Source organism: Camelus ferus, chromosome 1 (genome assembly GCF_009834535.1).
Source record: "Camelus ferus isolate YT-003-E chromosome 1, BCGSAC_Cfer_1.0, whole genome shotgun sequence".
In the NCBI taxonomy this organism is placed as follows: domain Eukaryota; kingdom Metazoa; phylum Chordata; class Mammalia; order Artiodactyla; family Camelidae; genus Camelus; species Camelus ferus.
In genome coordinates, this window is record NC_045696.1 from 22085094 (window position 1) to 22110964 (window position 25871).

The 25871-nt window shown below is 38.3% G+C and overlaps 1 protein-coding gene across 2 annotated transcripts in view; it reads right to left on the minus strand.

Annotated features, from left to right (window-relative positions):
* LOC116662776 overlaps positions 1-25871 on the minus strand; it is a 212847-nt gene that overhangs the window by 45680 nt on the left and 141296 nt on the right. For both annotated transcript variants that reach the window (XR_004318823.1, XM_032477115.1), the window contains exon 5: positions 24525-24559. Coding sequence is in view for 1 of the 2 variants with exons in the window: in XM_032477115.1 (XP_032333006.1) it covers positions 24525-24559 (35 nt within the window). In the remaining variant the exon portion in view is untranslated. The remainder of the gene's footprint in view (positions 1-24524; positions 24560-25871) is intronic.

Consider the following 25871-nt stretch of genomic DNA (forward strand, 5'->3'; position numbering starts at 1 on the left):
CTTTTGCAGAGTCAAAAAAAGTCACTGATTTTCAGTCTATGCCTTCAGGAGAAAACTGTACTGTTGTCACGAGTAAATTTATCTCTTTAAGCTTTGTGGAAACTTTAATAGCAAACACTACACAGTTCTTGCATAGTCCTTCCTACTGGCCTCCTGCAGAAGCTAAGTGGTCCCCAAAGCCTTCTTTCAATTAGCTCTACATTCCAGGGTGAAATTTTTAATATATTGTGTCACCTCTGCATACCATACTTTACCCGAGACTCACTGCTTACTAGCAATAGTGTTCACTACCTTTATCTGTGTATCAGTTAGCTACTGACACAATAATGCTGTATAACAAAACTAGATGGCTTAATATAATTACTTATTCTTGCTCCTGTAACTTCAGGTTGGCAGAAGTTGGCATATCTAGCTTGAGCTCAATTGGACTTCAAGATGTTCTACATATGTCCCATCCTCCTTGGACTACCAGGCTAGCTGAGGCATCTTTTTCTCACAGTGATAGCAGAAATGCAAGAAGTCAGACAACCACTGAACAAATAAACACATCTCAGACCTTGGCTCATATTTTGTCCTCCAATATCCCACTAGCCAAACCAAGTCACATAGCCAAACTCACCATCAGTGAGGCAGGGTGGAACACTCTACACACAGTGTAGAAGAAAAGGAAAGTGACTTGTTTGTTGAATAATAATTCAAACTATCATAATCCCCAGTAAAGTCAGATAAGAAATCTTGGATTCCCTTCTTTCTGTAAATACCTGTGTCTGCACAAACTGCTGATTTAAAATTCTATATCAATAGGGTTTTCACAAACAAACAACAGAAACCAACTCTGTCAGAAAATGAGAATATTGAAAGAATATGGAATTATTAACAGGTGGAATAGAGAAACTGAGGAACTAGGGTCAGAGGCTCCAAAATCAGTTCAAATGCATTAAGCACCACACAGCACAGATCTGTCCTATGTGAAGACACACTGCCCACTGCCTTTGAGCTCTAGGTCTACACTGTCCAATATGAGAGTCTTAGACACATATGGCTATGGAGCACTTGAAATGTGGCTGGTCCAAACTGCAGTGTGCTCTACACCAGATTTTTGAAGTACAAAGAAAAGAATTATAAAATAGTACATCAGTTTCTTAAGCTGTTGACATGTTGAAATTGTAACATTTGGGTGAAATAAAATATATTCTTAAAATTAATTCTACCTTTTTTTTTTAATTAGACAACTAGAAAGTTTTAAGTGGTATATGTGACTCACATTACACTTCACCTGGACAGCACTGCTCTTGAAACTGCAGCCTGCACTCCCTACTCTGCCAGCACTGGGTTCTAGTATGTGCTGCTGGCACCACCACCAATGTGGTCTCCAGAAACTGGAAGTTGCTATAACAGCCAGCACCAGCTGAGAAGAGTCTTCCCTATCCTGTCTTCTTTGCATCCCAAACATAATCCAGGCAAGATTCATCTTCTCAGTCAAACCAGGGTCACATGCTTATGTCCTAGATTCAGAAGAGGCTAACAAAGTGTGTATATGGTGCTTCAAGCCTCTCACCTCTACAGAAAGAGAAACAACCAAGATTCATAAAGTGGAATTCCCCGAATATAGAGAGGTTTCTACAGTGAGTATTCAAAAGTCAGTAAAAATTCCACTTTTTGACCTACTATTTTCCTCTTGAGAAATATAACCTTAAGAAATAGAAATATAGGCAGAGGGTTTTTACAAAGATTTCTATCTTAGTTGGGTTCTGCCCGAAGCACATACAGAAATAAACAGTTCACTTGTGAGATGATCCACGAGCAACAGTAGGGAGCTGGGGAAGAAAGACAAAGCAAAGAAGGAAATCAGTTCAAGGGTGCATCAGTGAGGAGGTCAGTGGGGCTCAGCCCCTCTGGGACCTCTGGGACCCTGGTTAGAACACACCACAGGGTAGCGCCATCTGAGGAAGGGGGCTGACAGAGCTGAGGGCTGATCCTGGGAATGTTTATTCCCTGGCACTCCCAGCCTGTGTGGGCAAGTGTAGGCCTACATCCAGGGAAAGAACCTAGGCAGAAAGTCACAAATGCCATTAGCACATATGAGAAAAGTGAGACATGGGAAGACAGGTAAGCGGATATGAATGAGGCCGTGACAGCAGAAACAACTTCCAAGTTGTTTTTTAAAATGATCGTTGTAGTTGGCTTGGAATGCCCTAACAAAATACCATGGACTGGGTGGCTTAAACAACAGACATTTATTTCTCACACTTCTGAAGGCTGGGAAGTCCCATACCTGGGTGTTGGCAGACTCAGTTCTTGGGGAAAGCCCACGTCCAGGCTTGCAGATGGCTGCCTTCTTGCTGTGTCCTCACACAGTGGAAAGAGAGAGAGAGAGAGAGAGAGAGAGTTTGGCCTCTTCTTACAAGGCTACTGATTCCATCATGGGGCCCCACCCTCATGACCTCATCTAAAGCTGATTACCCACCAAAGGCCCCATCTCCAAATGCCATCACACTGGGGTTAGGATTTCAACATATGAATCTGGGAGGGACAAAATATTCAGCCTATAACAATAATGTTTTTGAAATTTTTAATAATTCATTTATTGAACAGAACACCTAGTATACGCAAAGCACACTTTAAGAAGCTGTGAACTGCCAAACAAAATAGACAAAACCCCTTCTCTCATGGAGTTTATATTCCAGAGGGAGAAAGAGAAATAAATAACAAAAAAATCACCAAATTGGTTTGAATGTCAGAAGATGATGAATGCTAAGGTGAAAAATAAAGCCATGAGTGGTGATATGTGTGTCAAGATTGGGAGAAAGAGGCTGCAGATTAGAATAGGGTGGTCAGGGAAAGCCTCGTGGAGAAGGTATCATCTGGGCAAAGGTAAGGGAGTAAACTATGTCAATACCAGTGGAAAGAGCATTCTAGGTAGAAAGGACAGAAACTGCAAAGACTTCAAAGTGAGAACCTGCTGGTCATGTCCCGGTAACAGTAAAAGGGCCAGCATGGCTTGGGCATAGTGAGTGAGTGGGGCGGTTTCTAGGGAGTCAGAAAAGGAGTGAGGAACTGAATTACAAAGAACTTCCTAGGCCATTTTAAAAACTTAAGAATTTTGCTCTGGATGAGATGGAAAGCCATTGGAGGGTTTTGAAATGTTCATCCATGATGCTCTGTTGAGAACAGACTGAAGGGTAACCAAAGCTGAGCAAGGAGACCAGTTAGGAAGCTACTGCAATGATGCAGCAGTGAAATGACAGTGATTTGAAAAGGGGAGGGTAGCAGAGAAGTTACTGCAGAGAAGACGTTGGGAGAGTATTCTGAAGGTAGAGCCAACAAGACTGGCTGACAGATCAGATGCGGGTTGGGACAGAGAGGAGTCAAGCATGACTCTGAGTTTTTGTCCTGAGCAACTGGAAGAATGGAATCATCACTAACCAAGAAAAGGACAAGAGGAAAAGCAAGCTTGAGGTTAGGATCATGAAGTAAAGGAGAAAATCAGTAGTTCAGTGATGGACGTGTTAATGGGAAATGAATGGTCACGTGGATCTGGCACTCAGGGGCAAGCTCTAGACCACAGATATAAGTTTTGGTGTCTTCAGTATATAGATGATATTTAAAATAACAGATGGGATGAGCTAGATCAATGGAATTAGCACCAACAAAAAAGACTTTCAAGTTGCTTTGGAAAATAGTCTAGCAATTCCTCAAAGGTTAAACACAGAATTACCCTAATCTAGCAAATCCACTGTTGGGTATATGCTCAAGAGAAATGAAAACATGTCTGTACAAAATATTGAACAACATGGGGGTTAGGGGTATTGACCCTCCTACAGTCGAAAATTTGAGTATAACTTTATAACCAGCCCTACATATCCATGGTTCTACATCCTCAGATTCAACCAAATGTGGATTGTGTATTACTGTAGTGCCCATTTATTGAAAAAAATTCACATATAAGTGGACCCGCACAGTTCCAACCCGTGTTATTCAAGGGTTGGTTGTATGTCAATAATCACAACAGGAATATTCATAATTGTCAAAAAGTGGACACAACCCAACTGACCATCAACCAATGAATGGGTAACGTGTGGTATATAATGGAATGTAATTTGGAAATCAAAAGGAATGAAGTACACACCACAACACGTATGAACCTTGAAAACATTATGCTGTACACAGGACTACATGTTGTATGATTCCATTATGAAATGTCCAGAATAAGCAAATCTACAGAGGCAGTGGTTGCCTGGGGCTAGGAGTCAGGGGAAGGAAATCTGGGTAGGGGGTGAAAACTAAGGGCGTGGGGTTTCTTTTGAGGGTGATGACAATGTTCTAAAATTGATTATGGTAAAGGTTGCACAACTCTGTAAATATACTAAAAGCCATTGAATTATACACGTCAAATGATTGAACTGTATATTATGTGAATTATATCTCAACAATGCTACCTGAGAAATAAGAAATAAAAAAAGGAAAGAAAAGAAAAAATAAAGGAGAGTTCCAAGGTTTGAGTTTTAGGGCCATCAGACATTTGGGGATTTCTGATGCTTATTAAACATCCAAGAGGAAGTTCTGAGTAGGAGGTTGGGGTATGTGAATTGGAGATGAGGAGAAAAGTCTGAGCTTGAAAAGTAAATCTGAAAGCCCTTAGTATGTAGATGGTATTTAAAACCACTGTATTCAGTGAGATCACCTAGAAAGTGAGTGCAGAAAATGTAGAGATCTGAGGCTAAGACTGGGGCACGCCAGTGTTTAGAGGTTGGGGATATACAGCAGGACCAGAGCACAGGACACAAACCAAAGGAGCCTGAAAGGAGACACCAGTAAAGGAGGAACAGAGCCAAGAGCACAGTGTCCTAAAAGTCAAGTGAAGAAAATATTTAAGGGAAGAGTGATCATCAGTCAAATACTGTCAACACTTCAAGTAAGATGAAAACTAAGAGTGAGCCCTGGTTTTAGCCACGTGAAAGTCAATGGCAGTTTTACAAGAGCTGCTTTGTAGGAGTCATGAGAAGGAAAGCCTGATTAGAAAGCAGGAAGTGAGCAAACTGCAGATAACAAGCAGAACCATTGAGACGATGTGCTTTTCACAGAAGCAGAAAAATGACCCAGTAAATAAAATGGGACAGAGCCTGGAAATTTTTTTCTCCCTAAGATAGGAGAAATAATAGCATTTTATCAGCTCGTGAAAATGAGCAAGCAATAGAGAAAACATGATTTTACAGGAAAGAGAAGCAAACTGCTGATGTTCAACTGTCCTTGAACATGTGAGAGAAGATGGAAACTGGTGAGCCAGTGGAAGGGACTGGCCTTAGCCAAGAGGGTGGCAAGCTTACCTGCAGTAATGAAAGACACGGTCTATGGGCACAGAGCATGCGGGTGGGTAGATGTGTAAGTAGGAGCATGCTACAAGTGACTTTGGGTGGCTTTTATTATCCCAGGAAATTAGGACACAAGGTATCAGCAGAGAGTGATGATGGGGAGGAAACATTGAAGAGAGAGAAGAAAAAATAAAATAGTCATTGGGCAACAGGCAAGTGGAGACCTAGAAAAATGCAGCTGTTGCCAGACAGTATTAAGTGACCACTTGTGGTTGATACTAATGAATTAGAAGTGAGACCAGTCAGCAAGGTGGTGTTTTTCTCCAGATCTGTTCAGTCATTTGAGGGTAGGTCCTGATAAACAAGAGTTGGCTTTAACCAGCATTGGGGTTAACAAAATAGGAAAATGTTCACAACTTGGTAAAAAAGAAAGTTTGTAGGTTTTATAGGGAGTGTGATTATAGCACTTCCATAGGAACACAACAGACTGAAAGGAAATATTTACAGGGGTATGATTTTACAGGCAATTTTAATTTCTTATATAGTCTCTAATTTTTTTTTTCCAAAAATCAAAGCTCACTCAGTCTTAAACAAGCTAGTATTCAGGACCATCCCATATAACCAAAGGCAGGAAGTAGGGCCAGGTCTCACAAGAAATTTAAATCTGAAAACAACAGAACAAGACGATTCTTTTTGTCCCTGCTCTCACCCAGTACATAGCCTCTTACTCTCAATGAGCACAAGAATCTTCTGCTTCCTTCTGGGTGTCTGAATCATTCTCTTGATCTCCTCTGCTTGTGGATAAACACACAGGATCCCAGTGTGGCCGCACTGGTCTCAGCTCATCACCTGACTGAGTCTTTGTTTCCCTCAGATACACAAGAGGCAAGCTGACTGGCTCAGCTTGAATTAGGGCTCCTCGGTTGGTTCAATCATCTGGAACCTGGGATGCGAAGTCAGCTGGTGAAAATATAGTGGCCACCCAACCTTTCTTCCAAATATCAGGGAGAGAGGAAACTCCAATGAAGCAGGCCAAGCAGGACCCCAGATATATCTCTAAAAAAGCATATATGACTCTAATAAGAAGAACTAATACTTTTAAATGAATACTTACAAAAAAGAGATCAAAAGAAGATAACAAAATATTTAAAACTTAATTTCCCCTTTTTTGTCAAATATTCCTTCTCTGTTTCAGGTAGGTGTTTATTGTAATGTCTGAAAAGCTTCTACTGAGTGCCTGTTAGTACAAGACACCACGTCCTTCATGGCACAGAATGAGTCTGACAGGCATAAAATCATATTTAACAGGAAAATTTAATTTTTGAAGAAAACATTGAGAACTGGAGTGTATCCCTAACTGCAAAACAGAACTGTTGATAACATCAAAAATTCTGAAGATTCTCTCCCCTCATCAGTGAATATTTCCTGCATGTTATTAGATTTGAATGTTACACTAGAGGTGAAAACAGCAGGATAAAACTGAAATGTAAGTCTATTTGCGGCATCCTATTTTAAGGTTATTTTTATTTGCACAAATTGTACATGGTACATGTTTGTGTATATAAAATTCAAGGAAATACAGAAGCCTGGAGAGACAAAGAAAAGGCTCCTTTTTCTGACCTCTCTCACCCCTTACACCCCCAAGTCCACAGTCCTCTGTAGAGGAAAACACAGGGAACAGTTTACACTATACAATTTCAACTGTTTTTCTAGGTTAGTTTTATTACTATTTTGTTCCCAAGCCTTTTCTTTTCCATTTTTAAACTTGCCTTTCTTTCTTTATGCTGATAACTTCCTGTCAGTATTCCTGGTAAGTTATATACCCCAGTGGCCTTGCACCCAGGTTCTATAAAGACATTTTTCATAATATCCCAATGATCTAATCTCTTAAGGTTCTCATATTTCACCTGTTTTGTTTTTGGTTTTTTTTTTTTTTTAAGCAGATAGTTTAAGGACTGGTGAAGCAATCATTTAGAAACATACATCTCTTAAGCCATAATCATGTTATAATTTGTCCTGCCTCGCAAACAACCACAGCCAGCCTTCCAAGAGGACAATCCTTTAAACCAAATCTCTAACATTAAAGCCGCTTACAGCTATTTCAGATAATGGGAGCTGTCCAGTGTGTGATGTGTTCAGTCTCTTCCATTTAGGGAGGATCTGTTGTACTAATAATTGACCTGAAATGAGCTCTGCACTAGAAATTCAGCAGTGAACAACGGAAATAAGTGAGCTTACAAAACTTATTGGAAATTTCTTCCTGAAGGTCAGAGAACATATCAAACACAACAGTAAACGTGTATTTTTATTAGTATGTCATATTCTTAAGAGTCTCCAGTGTAGATTTGTCTAAATTTCTAAAATAATAAATAAGATGCAATAAAAGAAAAAAATCTCTGGAGATTTCCCCTAAAAAAAGAAAAATTCTCCTAAATATGTCCTTTGTGGACCTTGTTATGAGTCATATTTGTACAGAAACACAGTTTGACACTTAAAAGTTACATCACCTTGAACAGGAACTGGAATTTGTCTGATTTTCAGCCTCCTCATTTATAAACTGGAAACAATAACGTCTATTTTGCAAGTATCATATGAAGTATGTACAGCACAGGCTTTGCCATGTGCCTGGTCCATCACTGATTCCAATTTCAGCTGGTGACAGATAATTCCCGTGCTTATGGCAAAACTCGATCCCAAATGTCTCTCTTATCTCTCAGCTTTTCTGCTTCAGGACTTGTTCTGAAGATAACAAAATTTTTCAGTCTTCTGAGAACATTCCAGAAACATGGGGCAGTCAACAACCACAGCGGCAACTGTCAGCCAGTGAGGAATGGGAGTCAGTGGACAAATGCCTCGGTCTTCTGGTTTTGAAGGGACAATTCTGAAGCCCATTCTACGCATTTCTTAGAGGGTCCCCAGTGGAGCGGAGCATCAGCTGCCCATAGCAAAACTGACTCAATAATGCCCCCTTAATTGGCTTCCTGAAATCATCTCTAATAGACTGCCTTCTCCCAAATGTGTATGTCAGACTCTGAGGGGAAAATAAACTAAAGGGCTCTTAACAGTGCAAATACAAATTATGTGGTTAGAACATGATGGTTCCCTTCCCTGCATCTCTTCATAAAAACCATTCACTCTACCGATGAGTCAGTCTTCCAGTCCTCATAGAGGACCTACTCCTGGCAAAATAATGCTCTAGACACAGCTATCCAATATGGTAACCACCAGTGACACAAGGCTATTGGGGACTTAAAATGTGGCTAGTATAAATTAAGAAGTGCTGACAGTGTAAGCCATAGAACAGATTTTGAAAGCTCAGAGGAAAAAAGAATGTAAACTATCTTAATAATTTTATATTGATTAGTTGAAATCATAATATTTTAGATACACTGGATTAAATAAAATGTATTATTAACATTAATTCCACTTGTTTGTTTTTATTTTTTATAATGTGGTTACTAAAAATTTTTTAATTACATTAGTAATTCAGCCTGAGTTAGAATAATGCACAGAAGCATGAAACCTATCAAAGTAATAAGAATTCCCACTGTTTCCTTAGTTCCTTGTTGGTCACAGTTCTTATCATTAAGAATCCTCCAGTCTGAGTGAATTAAATCTTTCACCCATTTCCCAGTGTCTGGAACATAGTAAGTACTCAGTGCTTTCTTCTGCGGAAATAAGTTAGAGATTTCATTACAGGAAGAAATAGGAGACGAATTTTATAAAACAGGTTGGTGTCAGATTATACAGGATGTCAACGTAATTTATCTCAGGGGCGATGTAGCACCATTGAAGGTTTTGGTACCATTTACTAGAAAGATTCATGTGGAATCAGTACACAGGATGCAAAAATGGGAGTGAAACTAGAGCCTAGCTAGCAGGCTACTGCAAAATGCTGAATTTGCAAGTAGAAGGGGGTAGCCATGGCAATAGAAGAGAATCAGATCATAGGATAAAATTAAGAAGGTACTAGAACTTGATTTGTTCTGGGTGGAGAAGGAAGAGAGGAAGGAATATTTTCAGATGTCAAGTGACAAAATGATGAAATGTGTGTTTCCTGTATTCATGTAATTCCTTTTAATGTCTTCGTTGCAATATGAAGTTCATTAAAAATTCACGTTCTATAATTGCTATTGTTAAAAAAAATAGTTGCCCGAAGATCTTTCCTTCACTCTATTCCTTCTGAGGTATTCTCTAACTCAGGAAAAGAAAAATTACTGCAGAACAGCAGAAAAGGATATCATATTCTTTACTTTTAGCTTCAAAAGCAGTGTTGCAGGCCAACAAAGGCATTGCAAAAGTACTTGCAGAAAGAGACTACATCCTTCCTCTCCACTCAAGCTCCCATGCCCAGAAGATAAGAGAATTTCTGATTAAGATGAAAAGAAGTCATGAGGGAGAAGCAAGGGGGTTAAATGCACATGCAGAGAGGATTGGAACAGGATCCTCTCTCCCAGGTGTGTAGCCTAGGGAGACAGAAGGTTAGAAAAAAGTGTCATATTCTAGATCTACTACTTCAACTTGGTACCCCAGCATCAGGGCAGACATGGTGGTGTGGGTGTCTGCACCATAATGACATTGAGCCAATAATTCCACATGGCTCGGTGTGACATAAGGGAACAGTGATGCTCTGATGACAGCTCTGAGTCTACCTTAGACTCACCACTGAGAAGTGGACAAATAAACTTTCCCCACTTCCCAAAGCAGGGCTTAGATATTAGTTGAAGGAGACAGCTGAGGGCCAAAGGGGCTTACATTTGTAACCCAAATGCCAGTGTGAATCATGCAACTGAAGTTTTTTAAATTCCACAGATTTCAGAAAGTGACCTCTGGAAAGCGTGACAGATACTATGACCACCAAAGAGCAGACACACTTCTCCGCTGACTTCCCACCTCAGCCTCCATCCTGTCATTAAATAAGTAAGCCAGGGAACAGGAGTACCACCCTAAAGAGGAGCAGAGGAAGGTAAAATCCAGAACTGACATGATTGTAAACATGACTGAAACAGCATGACAAAGACTGAGTTCACCTGGAAATGATTACATATAGTTTTATAGCATTAGAAAAAATAGGGCATTTAACAGAAATTAAATGCAATAATGGGAAAATAAAATGTTACCTATTTTGCATATATGATTTTAGGGCCTATGAAAATTATACTTTAAGCAGGTATAAAGGAGTTTACTGCATTCGTAAGAGGATTAAGACCTCTCTTTGGGGAATTATAACATATTTTATTTAAAAAAACCATAATAAATCATTGACTGAAATGCTTCAATACTAAATTGAAATTAACAAAGTGGATTGCTATTTCCCTTCTGCCTGGCCTTCCCTCTGAGGTATGCTCTGATTCTAATTTAATGCTGGGTTAGCATCACTAAGGTGACAAGGGTTGCTAGCCCATATTCTTCAGCACAGGACATTCCAAAGATATCCAGTCCATTCTTGGGTCAGTTAAAGTCTAAAGTTAGATACTGAAGTTGACCTGATAGTTAAGATAACTCTAGAGCAGTGATTCTTAATGGGAAGAGGGAGAGAAGCAGCAGGTAGTTAGTGGTGGGGGGCAGGGGATGCTCCCCAAGGGAATGTTGGCAACCTCTAGAAATAGTTTTGGTTGTCACAACTGAGGTAGTGCTATAGGCATCTAGCGGGTAGAGGCCAGAGATGTTGCTAAACATTCTACATCGCACAAAGTCCCTACAACAATCAATAGTCAAAAATGTCAATAAAATGTGGAATCTAAAAAAAAAAAAAGGTTACAAATGAGCTTATTTACAAAACAGACTCATAAACACAGAAAACAAACTTACCGTTACCAGTGGGGAAAGAGGAAGGGATAAATTGGGAATTTGGGATTTGTAGATACCCACTACTATATATAAAATAAACAAGGTCCTACTGTATAGCACAGGGAGCTATATTCAATACCTTGTAATGGTCTATAATGAAAAAGAATATGAAAAGGATCATCTATGTATACATATATATATAAACAAATCACTATGCTGTATGCCAGAAATTAACACATTGTAAATCAACTATGTTTCAATTTTAAAAAGAAAAAAAATGTCAATAATGCCAAAGTTGAGAGACCTGCTCTAGTGGTAAGTTAAAAGCCAAACCACACTGAGGATCCTGGCAGCCTCATAAAACTGACCTATCACTTTGAATTGTTAATATAAAAAATTCAGTGTTCACAGGATCTTTTTTTTGCAGTGAGCTTGGACAGAACTTCTAGAATTGTTACAAAAATAGTTTTTCTTTTAAAGGACTCTTGATGACAATAATAGTAATAAAATTTGGGTAAATTTAGTTCTACTATAGTTTGGAGCAAGAAGGACAATAGATAACGATCTATTCATCTGTCTATTTTGGATTCTATATTCTGGGCATTAAAATACAGAGATCAGGGGAAGGACAGAAAAGGGGGAAAGGAAAAAGTCTGTAAAGAAAAAAAAGCTCAACATTATTTCTATTATACTGGGAAAACAAATTGCTAGGTCATTTAGTAATATTAGCTTCGAAAAATGTAAACCTTAAATTTTAAAAGGGTCATTAGATTGTCTTAAGAAATAATTTAACTTCTAAATAAAAGTAGAAACAGTCTTTAAATACTTTCCTCCTTCAAATGTAGAACACAATTAATCAATCAATAAATAGTCAACTCCCTCTTAATTTCAGTAATTTGTTCTTGAACAATTCTGTACAAAGACACTAGCTGAGAACCTAATTACCATGATTCTAAATGGGAAAAATTATACTGTATATGTCAACCACAAATCCACAGCCAATTTTCTAAAATTGAGTAAAACACTTCTAAATAAAAACGAACTATCTTGTTAGGATGTAAAATGCTTAAAACATTACTTCCCAGTAACCAACAAATCAATATAGCTAATAATCAGTTGTTTGGTTTATAGCAATAGATTGAACATCTCCTCTCTGAGGACTCAAGAGCTTTTCAAAGTATCAACATGTGAGTCTGATGTTGTGGTTGAAATAACCACATATACTTCCCACATACGTTTCATTGAAAATTTTTGTTGTTTTTCACTTCTCTGATAACAGACAGTGCTGCATATTTTTTCATATACTTACAGGGCCTGTGTATATCTTCCTTTGTTAAATGTCTGTCCAGGTATTTTAGCTATTTCTTTTATCCAGTTGCATATATTTTTATTATTGAGATAATAAGAGTTGCTTACACATTCTGGGTACAAGTTCTTTGTCAAATATACATACTGTGAATATTTTTCCCCAGTGTATAGTTTATTTTATTGTTTTTCCTTTCAAAAAAATGCTTTCAAAGAGCAGAAGCCTTTAATCTTAATGAATTCAATTATTTAATTGTTTCTTTTTGTTAACGGATTCTATAAAAAATCTTTATCTACCTCAAGTTCACAAAGATATTCTCGTGTTTCTTTATTCCGGAAGATTTACACACACTAGGATACCTACAAATAAAGGTTGACAACACCTAATGCAGGCAAGGAAGTCAAGTGACCACATCTTTCATAAATTGCTGCTGAGAGTACAGAACGGTACGAGCACTTTGGAAAATTGCTTGGTAGGTTCTTAAGATGTTGAACATACACCTAACTTTATGACCTAGCAACTCTACTCTAGGTATTTACTCAAATGAAAACATGCCCATCAAATTTATACAAAAATACTTAAAGCAGCCATATTCATAATAACTTAAAATTGGAAACCACACAATTGTCCAACAAGAGGTAGCAGAAAAACAAATTGTAGTATATGCATACGATGATAAATAAACTACTGCTATATACAATAACATAGATGAATCACAAAAATATGATGAGCAAAAGAAGCCAGACATAAAACACTTTATACTTTTTGGTTTCTTTTATATGAAGCTCAAAACAGCTAAGGCCAACCGATATTGATAAAAATTAGAATAGTGGTTGCCTTGGGATAGGGAGAAAGAAAGGGGATTGAACAGGAAGGGATACAAGGGCATTTTCTAAGGTGATGGAAATGTTTTCTATTTTGACAGTGGTATGGATTACATTGATTTGTTATTGAAATGTACACTTAAATTTTTATCTATATGTAGGTTACACCTCAAAATACATACATCACATTGCATTTTAGAAGCAAAACTATAAATTTTTCCTAAATGTACACAGCTGAGATATGTACACTTTACAACATCCAGGTATTAAAAGTCACAGGCATTCTACCAGAAAAATGTTAGAAGAAATCTTGTTAGGGTGTGCCTGTATTTCCTATAAACTTGTGACGACCTGTCCTCATCTGTGCCCTTTTACATGTAAATAGAGAGTCAGATTCTGTGCTGAAGGTTGTTTTACTCAGGATTACAATATTTTAACTCAGCGGGAATTCACAACAGTGGGGCTGTGTTCTCCACTACCTTTGATCTGTAGTATTGGGCAAATGCCAAGAGTTAATTCAACCTCTACTTAAAGTTGTAAATACAAAATATGGTATAATGGGATTTTATTTGAAAAATTTATAAAATAACAAGATTGGAAAATATTTTCGTTAGCTATAAAATTAAACATAACCCACTCCATCTTCTCAAGGATCAGAGCAACTGGATCACTGGATCAGTGACCAAGATCTGCTATACCTTCAACTTAGTCTTAATAGTATAAGGGAGACTACATAACTGTGGGTACAGCATTAACAAAACCCTTTGTCCTTTATGAACAAACTTGACCTTCGTTAACTTCACAACACTGTTTCCCTGGAAACCTGAAAAAGGTGGAATGGAAGTGGTGCTACTAGACAATATTTCTCATGATAAAAAATGACAAATTGCATCTGGCAGGAGAGAAAATATATATGACCTATAACTACCTGGTAAGAAACCATAGTTTTGGCCTCCCTGCGTGTGATGACTCTCATAACAAGGCAGGCCCCTTGCAGGGACTCTGGAATTTATGCCTCAAATGTTGTTATAAGAGGTACTGGTTCCTATGGGAGACATGAGGCTTTCAAGCTAAGACGGCCCACACGTACGTGTCTCATCACCTTTCACTTGAGCTGTCAACTTGGAAGCCAGAGACTAGCCCCTTGACTGGCATGAGGATTGCTGCAAGAAGTCTTACTGAAGAGTGATGCCAATCATGCCCTTCTAGCCAGTTTTATTTTTCTGCCCTATATTCCTCTAATTGAATCTAATGCTAAGTCTGCCCCATGGAAGTCTTGTGAGTCAGAATTTTTAGAGACCCCCTGGTGGGCATAGTCATAACTCAGTCTACAATACACCATACCATATATGGAATGGTAGTAAGTAAATATGTTTTTCTTGATGATGGGAAATTCACTGCTCTTAGACTCAGTCTCATCTCTGTCCCATTGATAAGTCACTCTTCCATGCCATAATATAAAGCAGAGATAGCATTTGCTCCTGTGCAATAGTAGGAATGTCATGAACACAAAATAATGCATGAAATACTTTGACCTCCTCAGAAGAAAGACATTATAAAAATCGAAATATGCTTTGGTACAGGCATAATTGCTAGCTTTATTTCCCCAGACATTTTTGACAATATGCTATTTTTTGTTTTTCTCACAGATATGTACATAAATAGTTCCTTTTTAAAATAATAAGTTTATATGCATCAAAAACTGAAAATTATAATCTCTCTCCTACATCTGGTTAACTGCACTTGGCCATTACATATCACAAATCGAAAAGCAAACAAAAGGAACAGTCAAACACACATTAGGGAAGTTGGTGACCAGGCAGTAGACAGGAACATAGAATGGAAATCCCCAAACCATTCTACAGCAGAGAGAAAAACATCAAGGATACTTAGGCTTAAAGGTACTTGACACAAACTTTAAATAAATAAAGCAAACAAAGAGTAGCTCCTGAACAGTTTCCATGAGCATACAAATTAATCTACCTGTTAGGTCTGTCAGAAATCAGTGTACTACTCTGAATCACTATCTTTTCTTGGGTTTGCTATTTAGACTTTTTTTTCAGTATAAGTTTCAATGAGCCCAATATTAAAAGTAAGCCAATAAACCTAATATTATGATGTACTCTAGTAGAAAGATTAAGACATCTTAAGCATACATGAATTTGTCATTTGAACTTTAATTATGAAAAAGAGCTGGATACAGTCATCTTCTCTTACTGAGTTCTAGGTATAAAGCCCACATCCTCATTTGGCAACTGACACTACCATTTGCACATACTGAATGACTTTGCAAAAAAAAAAAAAAAAAAAAAAAAGATTCAATGTATAAATGACTTGATAGCTAGTTTGGGATGATAAGGCTGCAGGGCTTTTTTCTTTTGTTTTATTTTTGAGGAAAAACAAAACAAAACAAAACACCATATCTTTCCAGGTGATTAAACTGAAATATGTAACAATCTGCAATTTTAATTTATTTCCTAGGCACACATGCAAATTTTACCAATAGTCTGTAGCAGAGTACTTAAGCTGCCACAAGTTGATCAACACATTCTAACCAGAGTCAGTTCCGCTCTCCTGGGTGTTGAAGAAGTACCTACTGGTGGAGATGGAGGAGAAAGAGGCAAACGAATCCACCCGATTCCTTAACTGTATAATTTTCCCCACCAATGCATTTATGTCTGAATAGATAGGAAATACATAATATGGCCAAATTGCCTACACTGGTGCCACTCCTTCGGTGGCAATAGAAAAGAGCCTCTCTCAAGTGGTGACTGAGAGTAGAATCCATGTGGCCCCACTGCAGAGACGGCAGGACAGGTTACTTCTATCCAAGTACGTATGCCTAGAAGACTAACCAATTCCAATAGTTACACTAAATTTGAATGCTAATAAGCACTGGCTCTATGATAACAGAGTGTGTGTGTGTTAACAGATGACTCTGCAATTATTTGTTTGAACCCCGAATGTCAATTCCTTGAGAATACACATGAACTATCTCTTAGCAATCCTTTTACTCTTAGTTTTGCATATAGCCTGGGTAAATAGCTAACTTAATAAATGAATGAATAAACAAATGGTTGAATGAGTTGCAGTTTGGTGGCCAGTCTCAGCGGCTACTGAAGATACTGCTACTCTATCAATTACAATGCTTTCAGTTGCAATCAACAAGTAACAGAGCAGCAGATCAAAAATGAATTAAATGAAGTAGACATTTATTATTTCATTTAAAAAGAAAGTGAATCCAAGGTTGGTACAGTGATTCAATTATGTCATATGGGTCCAGGTTCTTTCTATCTTTCACTGTTCCAATCCTCAATATGTTAGCAATGTCTGCCTTCATGGTCACAAAATGGCTGCTAGAGCGTCAGCATCACATCAACACAAGAGTAAAGAATAGACAAATCATAAAGGAAGAGGGCAAGCAGAATTTTTTTTCCAGAGGTTTTTCCGTTCTACCACACTTTTGCTACCCCTCGCTGACCAAGATGGAAACTTGTCCATTGTTAAAACAGATGAAGAAGAATGAAATACCCATAACTGGCAAAGAAGAGTTCTCCCTGGCTAGAGAATAGAGAACAAAGATGCATCCTCCCTGCCTTACTCTACCAAAAGAATGAAGTGACAACTCTGTTTACACAGAAGAGGAGGAAATGGCTATATTCCGCAGTATTTGCACAGTTCATTAACAGCATGATATATAGCAGATGCTGAAGAGCCAGCACACTCTCAAATCATGCATTCACTTATTCACTCAACAAATATTTGGCAGGCACTATTCTCTGTCCCTGAGATACATGTGAGAACAAAATATAACTTCCAAACCTCGCTGAATTTATATGTTAGAAGAGAAATACAAACAATGAACAGTATGTATGATAAATAAGATAAATGTATCACATAAACATTACATATATACATGAAAGTGATGATTTTCTTTTCCCCAATATCAAGGTAAGGTAGAACTGGGTAGAAGCTTTAAATATGGCGATCAGAGAAGGCCTCCTGAGGAAGTGACAATGATTAAACGGCACAAGGTCAGACTGTTGCCTTCCCAGCCCAAACTAATTTTTCAGATGGTTTCAAGAGAACTGCCATTAAAATGAAAGAACATGTCAGAAGAAGAGCAAGAGAGCAAAACCTGAAGTACTGCATAGAATATGTCCAGAAAAATTTTGGTTGTGCTTACAGACACACTGAAAGGAAGTAAACTAGGAGCTTACTAAGATTAAGGAAACTGTGTTGGTAAAGAATCTATAAGCCTGAAAACCAAAGAGCCATGTGACTCTTTGAGCTTTAAAACAACCTTTGGGCCTACAAACAGCTGTAAAATATATGTAGCCTCTAAGGGGAACATATACCCACAACCCACTTCAGATGTGGCCAAGAATAATAGACAAGTAAGATTCCTCCAAAGAGCAGAACAGGGGACTACAGAAAGCAATGGCCAAGAACTCCCTCCTGGAGAGCAGAAACAGGGTCCAGTCGAGGAACTCTAGACTGGCAGAGCAGAGGCTTTTCAGACCCCTGCCCAGGTGGTCTCCATCAACTAATGACTAGTGACTGCTGAGTCACTCACTCTTCTCTTACCTGAAAAGGAATTCCAGCTTTCTGACCCACCCTTATCTACCTGAGTTACACCTGGACTGAGTGAAAAGACTGAACATCACCCAAGCATCATTAGATTTGAGCTGGATACAGCAATTAGATGGAATTTTGAGTTGTCTGCCTCAGGGAAAGGGAGAGTGTGTTCTATGTGTCTCGCATGGAGAAGGATACACACAAAAACGTGACAGTCAGAGACGCAGGCTATGGGAGAGACAGCTAGCCACCCACCAATATTCATCCACCCCTTACTCCTGACACATAATTAGGTTACGTTTCCCGGTCTCCCTTGCAGACTGACGTATTCATATGACAAAAATCTCAGCTGTAATATATGAGTAGTTGTGATATGTGCCTGCCTTTTCAGGACTTGGGTGTCCTGAAAGAGAGGTGTGCCTTGTGCACACTGTTCCCCTCTCCACTGGCTGAAACTTGAATAAGGTTTGACCTGATGACCAAGTCCCAGAGGATAAAAGAGTTATGATAAGTTGGAAGAATCCTGGGTCCCTGAATCACCATGTGGAAGAGAGCTGCTACCAACAGGGAGCACCCTTGATTGATTATCATGGGGGAAAAATAAGCTTCTTGTTCATTAAGTCACTGATTTTCTAGGTCTATTTTTACAACAACTTAGTCTACTCTAACACAGAAAGTTAACTCCCTGGCTAAAGTAGAAATTATGTTCTATATAGTTTAAGGTGGCAAAAAAGAACATAATACACTTTAGCAAACTTTTCTCTTGGTTATTATGGGATGCTATTACAGAATACCCTAGACTTGGTGGCTTATAAACAGCACAAAATTTATTTCTCTCAGTTCTAGAGGCCAGAAGTCCAGGATTAAGGTGCTGGCAGATTCAGCGTCTGGGGAGATCCTACTTCCTGTTCCACCAGCAGCCAACTTTTCACTGTGTCCTCATGTGTAGGAAGGTCTCTTTTCTAAGGGCACTAATCCTATTCATGAGGGCTCTCCTCTCATGACCAAATCATCTCCCAAAGGCCTCACACTGGTGGTTAGGATTTCAACATATGAATCTGGGAGAACATAAACACTGTCCATTGCAGCTTTCTTTCAAAATAGCTAAAATCCTTAAGGTTTTTAAAACTATCATTTTCCAGTTATTTTGGGGAAAAGCCCTGTTGTGGAACCCTTAATTTCCTACAGATTATAGATAAGTGAATCATTACTGTATTTAACATGTAAGAATTAGCAGAATAGTGGGGGAAGAAAAGCAGGACAGAAAAGTATTTGTCAATGTAGTACTTAGACATCTTTACAGTGCTAAAACAATTAAAATGCAAATATATTCCAATGCCATTAAAAACTCCATTCCAAAAGCAATTCCTTAATGCCTGTCTCTTGCACCAGGAGCTAAATTTCTCAAGAGTAGGGACTCTGTTTTGCTCCCTCCTATGTAACTAATACGTGGAACAGTATCTCAAATATAATGAGCATTTGATTAAAAATTGTTGAATGAATAAATAAGTAAATGAATGAATGAACAAATGAAAAAAGCATTTACAAATTTTAATTAGTTTTAACTTTTGTGGAAAAGTACCATGTTTAGTAGAAATTCCAAAAACAAAAAAACAAAAAAGTTGTATTCTTTTTGACTTACCATAAACACTGTCATCTATCTCCCATCAAAAAACTTCCCTGAATTAAAGAAAATTCTGAAAATTTATAATTCTGAAATTCAAAATTCTCTAAGTCAATAGGCACACCAGTAGTCAACTGAGAGATATGCTGGGGTTTCAATTTCTAGCTTGAGTATTCTACATCCAGACATCTGACATTTATACAATGAAATATAAAAATAAGCCTCTGGTAAAATATTATGAAACAGACTCCTTTCTAACTTCAGACATCAATCCCAAACTTTCCTTTTATCATCTTGAATTTAACAGCAGGAACTGTGCACATTACTAAAGACTGGCTTTAGACCCACAGTGGAAAAAAAAATCAGTATCTTGGTAGTTAACTCCCAGTCTCCTCCCAGCAATGCCAACAGTAGATTTATCCACCCACAGACTGGAAATAAGTTTGGTTTGGTTTGCTCGCACAACAGGACAATGGATCAGCAGACAGCTCGTCCATAATGTCAGCATTACTGACACCATGGGTGGTAAATCCCTTTAATGCAAATAGTTGTATCCCAAGCTTTCAAAGGGATGCTTGTCTAAGCTTAAGAGGACCCATAATTTTAAGACAGACATTTCCTTCAGCGTTAAGGACTCCAATGAAGCAGCACTAAATTTTGTCTGGAATCCTATAAAAAATTAGACTTTTAGAAAATGGACCAACAAAACTGAAATGAGCTTACCATATTGTTCAATTTGAGTATAAAGCAAAAAGAATTCTAAAACAAATAGTCAATTTTTACTTTCTTGCTTACCAAAAATAAGAAATAGTTTAATAGGTATTTTACTTCAAATAGATTATTTAAGCCAGCATTGAATCTAAGATTGAAAATTCAGTCTTCAGTGTTTATTAACCAATTTTAATTTTTAATATATGATTCATTCACTCAACACATTCTTTCAAGAAATATTGATTGAGTCCTGCAACAGAGACTGCTTGTTGCTTATTCTAATATCCACTGTCCCTATTCTAGAAGCCCTGAATTTCAGCTAGGTACATGGATGCTGAAATAAAGACCAGATCCCAAGTTTCCCTTTCATCTAGGCTCTTACCTGGAAGTGGGGACTGGGGGTAACCAGAAATGTTACGTAGCAGCTTTTGAGAAATAGTCTTAAAAAGCAGCTGGTATATATTCTTTGCCCTGTCTTCTCACTTTCCTCCACCCTGCTGTTTAGGATCTGTTTCTATTGGAAGGGGCTATCTCTGATGCAAAACAATGAGACCCACATCCTGGGGATGACAGAGTGGAAGGCTAGAAGCAGCATGTGTTCCTGAGGACTTTGTGGGTCAGAGCCCCCACACCAGCCCCAGACTGCCTACCTCCAGGCTTTTCATGAAGAGAAAAAATAAAGTCCTATCTTTTAAAGTCATTTGTATTTGGGGTGTTCATATTACGGCAGTGAAACCTAATCCTAACTGATACAAGCACAATCTGTAAAATAAGCGTTGAAATACAAGATGAGTAAGGCAAGATTCCTTGCACACAACCCCAAATTCTAGCAATGAATACGGAAGTCCAAAGAACACCAGAGTGGATTATGATAGATGGTTTTTGCCTATTTGTTATGGTTTCAAACCAACTCCCTTCTTCTGGTAGCAACAGCCACTTTTCTTTGGAGAAGCTCTTCTCCCATATCATAAGATCAGATTTTAATTCCTGTAGCCCCATTTCTGAGCCAACCTGTTATTTGGGGGGGGTGGGGTGGGGAATGCAATCCAAGCCTGGCCAATTAAAGTACTGGCCATTGTAACTGATTCAGGAATGATCATATAAATTAAACTCAGCCATTTAGAATCCTGCTGTATTAACAATCATCACTATAATATGCTGCATAACAAAACAACCCACAACTCAGTGCTTACAACAACAAGCATCTATCAGGGGTCCACAGGTCCACTGGGCCTCCTTAGCTTTAGGCTGCTGACTGCACCCAGGTCTGCTCCACATGTTTCTCATCCTCCTCAGACCCGCAACCATCTGGGTGAAGTTTTCTCAATAACACATGGCAGAGGCACAAGAAGCCAAGCTAAGTCACACAAGCACATTTGAGGTCTCTGCTCATGTCATGTTGATTAATATTCCAGTGGGGTGGGGAAACATACTCTGCTCACTGTAGGGAACTATGACATCACATGGCAGAGGGAGGGTATGAAGAAGTGGAAATAATAATACAGTCAATTATGCGCACATCTTGAGTTTCCAGCACCTTTAAAGTCATGGTACTAAAAGGCCCTAAGCCTGAAGCTGCATGTGCCAATGTTCCAGGCTAAACAGATGAAGCGAAGTACATCTCCTACAGCAGAGAGTAAGTTAACACATGAAGAGAAGCAAAGACAGCAGAGGTAAGAAATGGATGGGGAGACACACCAAGTGTACTGAATCCTCTACTTTATATTGGGAACATGCCAGGAAAAAATACCGAGAATAGCAGTGGCACGAACAAAAGTTGTGGGGATTCAGAAAAGTGAGAAGATTAAAGAAATTTTTGAAGCAGACATTGATCAGAATGATGAGCAAGAGTCATTTTCACCACAGCAGACACAGAAATGATTTTCAGAAAAGAAAATTACATAAACGCTCTAGCAGTCATCATTGGTTTATGTACCTAATCTCTTTTCTTAGCCTTCTGTCATAGAGGCGAAAAAACCTACTCACTTTCTTAGAATCTGTTGTTGTCATGTAGTTTTGATGATTAGACAGAACAGAAACCTGCTGGGGTCTCTCAGGAAAGCTTTTCCTTCCTTGCAAAAATGGAAGAAGCAACTTTCTCTCCTACTTCTTCCCGCTACCCCTTCCATCTCCATCTTCCTGTCTGGAAGACAGCTTGCTCCCTAACTGGAGGGCAGCCATTCTGCTCTTGAGAAGGAAAGCCCAAATGGCTGCAGAGAGGGCGGTCTTGATGCAATGAGCCAGTGAACCACTGCCAGCAGCTGGCTCCACTGATCTCATTTGCTGAAACAAATAAAACCTTTCCTGATTCAGATGCTGTTGACCTGGTTTTCTGTTACTCACATCTGATAGGATTCATAACTAACTGAAGCCTAAAGTAAAGGTAATGTCAGTTTTAGGACAAGAATCAATTATACAGCTAACCTTTGTATACCACCCTACAGTTTATAACACATTTTTACACACTTTATTGAGTTACTAAATTAGAAAGGATTACAATTAATTAAAGATAAAATCTTTGACTATCAGAGTAAGTAAGTTAGGTTTTTTCAAATGAGACAGTAAACTAGAAAGTCCACTATCACTGTCTAAATGCTAAATAGATTTATCTATTACTGCTATGAGAAAGGCAAGAAGCCATGACAAGTTTTTGAGAAGGGGATTTCATCTGTGTTTATTTCATAATGCACTGTGAAGGACGGACAGAAAAAATTAGACTGAACCAAAGAGATCTGAGAAGCTTTTGTCTGATGAACGAAGGATTCACTGACAAAACAACAACGGACTCTAGCGAGGATGGAGTAAAGAGTACCAGGATAGCTCTTCAAAGTTATAAAGCAGGGTAAAACATATGAAATACCTATTTTCAGACACTGTAACACAGGCAGAGCAAAAATGCGATCCCAAAAAGTAAGGAAACAAATGAGGTGAGCCCTACAAGTGCCCTGGCTTTATGCCTGGCGGTACTTTCAGACCATGGTCCATGTAAGCAGATTCAAGAAAAGCTGGGATGAGGAGATACAAATTGAGTCTGGGGAGTATGAGAGGTCTGGAATTTGCAATAAGGAATCCTAGACAGGAAAAACTATACACAAAAAGAGTTTCTGAATACAATTTAAGTCTTTGCCTGACTACTAAGCTGTCAGCATACAGGGTATAGGGTGAAGCCCCAAGACGCTGGGCAAAAATTAACTACCAGGGGAAAAATAATTACTGGGGAACTACAATCTGACAACTACTGGAGCTCACAGGGAAAGTAATTATTTGAGTTTTATCCAACCAGAGTACAGAAACTTTACTGAAGGCTTGTGATACAGAAAGCCTGAGCCACTCCTTGACAAGAGGACTAGAAAATTCTTGTAACAAAAGGACAGTCGAGACTCTCACAAAGTTTAATAAGCTACTAGGGTAACAGCTTCCCAAAACAAAGCCCAACACTCTTTAAAAATTCAGACATTCAATGTATTCGTTTTATAATGCTTCCATAACAAAGTGACACAAATTTAATGGCTTAAAACAATACCATTTATTATCTCATAGTTCTGTAGGTAACAAGTTCAGGTACAATGCAATTCAAACCCTTCATTTAGAATCTCATGAGGCTAAAATCAAGGTGATGGCAGGGCATTGGAATGAACTTCCAAACCCATTTACTTTTTTGGCTGAATTCAGTTCCTAGCAGTGTTAGGACTGAAGTCCCCATTTCCTTGCTGGCTGCTAGCTGGGTTCCAGTCTTTGCTCCTAGAGCAATGGTGTCTCAGGTCCCCCTCATGTTTCCAACCACTTTGACTTCCTCTTCTGCTGCATCTCTCTGACTTTAGTTGGAGAAAGTTCCTTGCTTTTAAAGGTTCATGTGATTAGACTCAGATCTCCCCAATAACAGGATAATCTCCATATCTGAAAGCCCATAACCTTAATTATATCTGCAAAATCTCTCTTGCTGTGTCACATATATATTCACAGGATGCAGGGATTGGGTGCTACTCTGCCTACCACACTCAACAATGTCACTTTTACAATAGTCAGCATCCAATCAAAGCACATCATAGAAGCAAGAAAATATGACTCTTACTCAGGAGGGGAAAAAAATCTATTAGTAAAAGCAGGCAGCATGTTAATACAAAGACACAGAGGGGGTAAAAGTAAAAAGACTAGAAAAGATATACATAGAAACAACTAATCATGAGAGAGTAGGAGTTCCTGTATTAATACTGGAGAAAGTAGATTTCAGGAGAAGAAATATTACCAGAGATAAAAAGTTGTTCAGTGATAAAAAGGGTCAAATTATCAAGAAGAGGAAACAGTCTTAGCTATGTAAAATGTTACAACCACTTAGGAAAGCAGCTGGCAATTTCTTTTAAAAGTAAGTGTACACTTACCATACAAGTCACCAATTCCACTCCTGGGTATTTGCCTAAGAGAAAGAAAACATAAATAAACACACAAAAAGATTTTTACAGGAATATTCATAGCAGCTTTATAATAGTCCCCAAACTAGAAATAACTCAAGTATTCATAAGTGAATGGATAAACAAATTGTGGAATACTATTCAGCAATAAAAAGGAACTAGTATTACAAAGCATCACTGTGAATCTCAAAACCATGCTAAATAAATGAAAGCAGCCAATCACAAAAGAATACATACCATTTAACTCTACATATATACAGCTCTAGAGCAGGTAAAACTTGTCCTTAATGATGTAAAGTGGATCAGATGTTGGGGGGGCTTGACTGAGAAGGAGCATAAAGAATTTTGGGGTTCTGGATATGTTCTATATCTGCATTGGGATGGTGGATACACTATTGTACACATTTGACAAAATTCAGTGACTGTACTTTTAAAATAGGAAAATTTTATTTCCGTAAGTTATACCCTGATGTGTAGACTTTAAAAAAATAATTAAAAAATAAAAAAGGTAGAGTTTTAAGCAGAGTTAACGGGGTAAGATGCCACAGAAAGAGAGAGAACGCTGAGAAATGAAAAGAACTTATTCAATACAAGGAAACTTCGTGATTTTAGAAAGCACTTTCATTGAAAAGATGGATAGAATCCAAGATGCAAGACATTTTAGTCATATTTATCTTGAATGTAAAATTCAAAAAGAAAACATACAGACTTTTCTATTTCAATTGTGCTTCTCAGACTTTAATGTGCATAAATCACCTGGAGGTCTTCCTAAAAGGCAGGTTCTGATTCAGGAAGTCTTGGGTGAGACTTAGTCTATATTTCTAACTAGATACAAGGTGAGGCCAATGTTGCTGGTTCATCTCTTACACTGTAAGTAGAAAGAACACAGACCACTCTTCTGAGGCACTGATGGTTTATTTATAATGTGCTAATTTGGTCTGGAGGTTCCCAGGATCTGTGGAATCCATTCCTACCATCAGTTACAGGGAGCCTGACAACCCAGCCCCCCTTTCTCTTTGTTAGTGTAACCAGAACAAGTGCTAGTGATGCTCTGGAAAATAACAGTGATTTTACATCAATCAGCAGCTTCGGGTTCAAATCCCAGCTTTGTTTCTAAACCAACTGATAATCTGGGTTCCTAATTTGCATTCCTAGGATGAAAACGAGAGAACGGTTCTCGGTTCTTGTTTCTCTTCTCAAGGCTGTTTGAGGAGGATTATAATAGAAAACGTAACTGAAAATATTACATGAACCATACTCTTTAAAAAAAAAAAAAAGAATGGTTTAAAACGTCAAGCAAAGTGGGCAAAAGAAGTC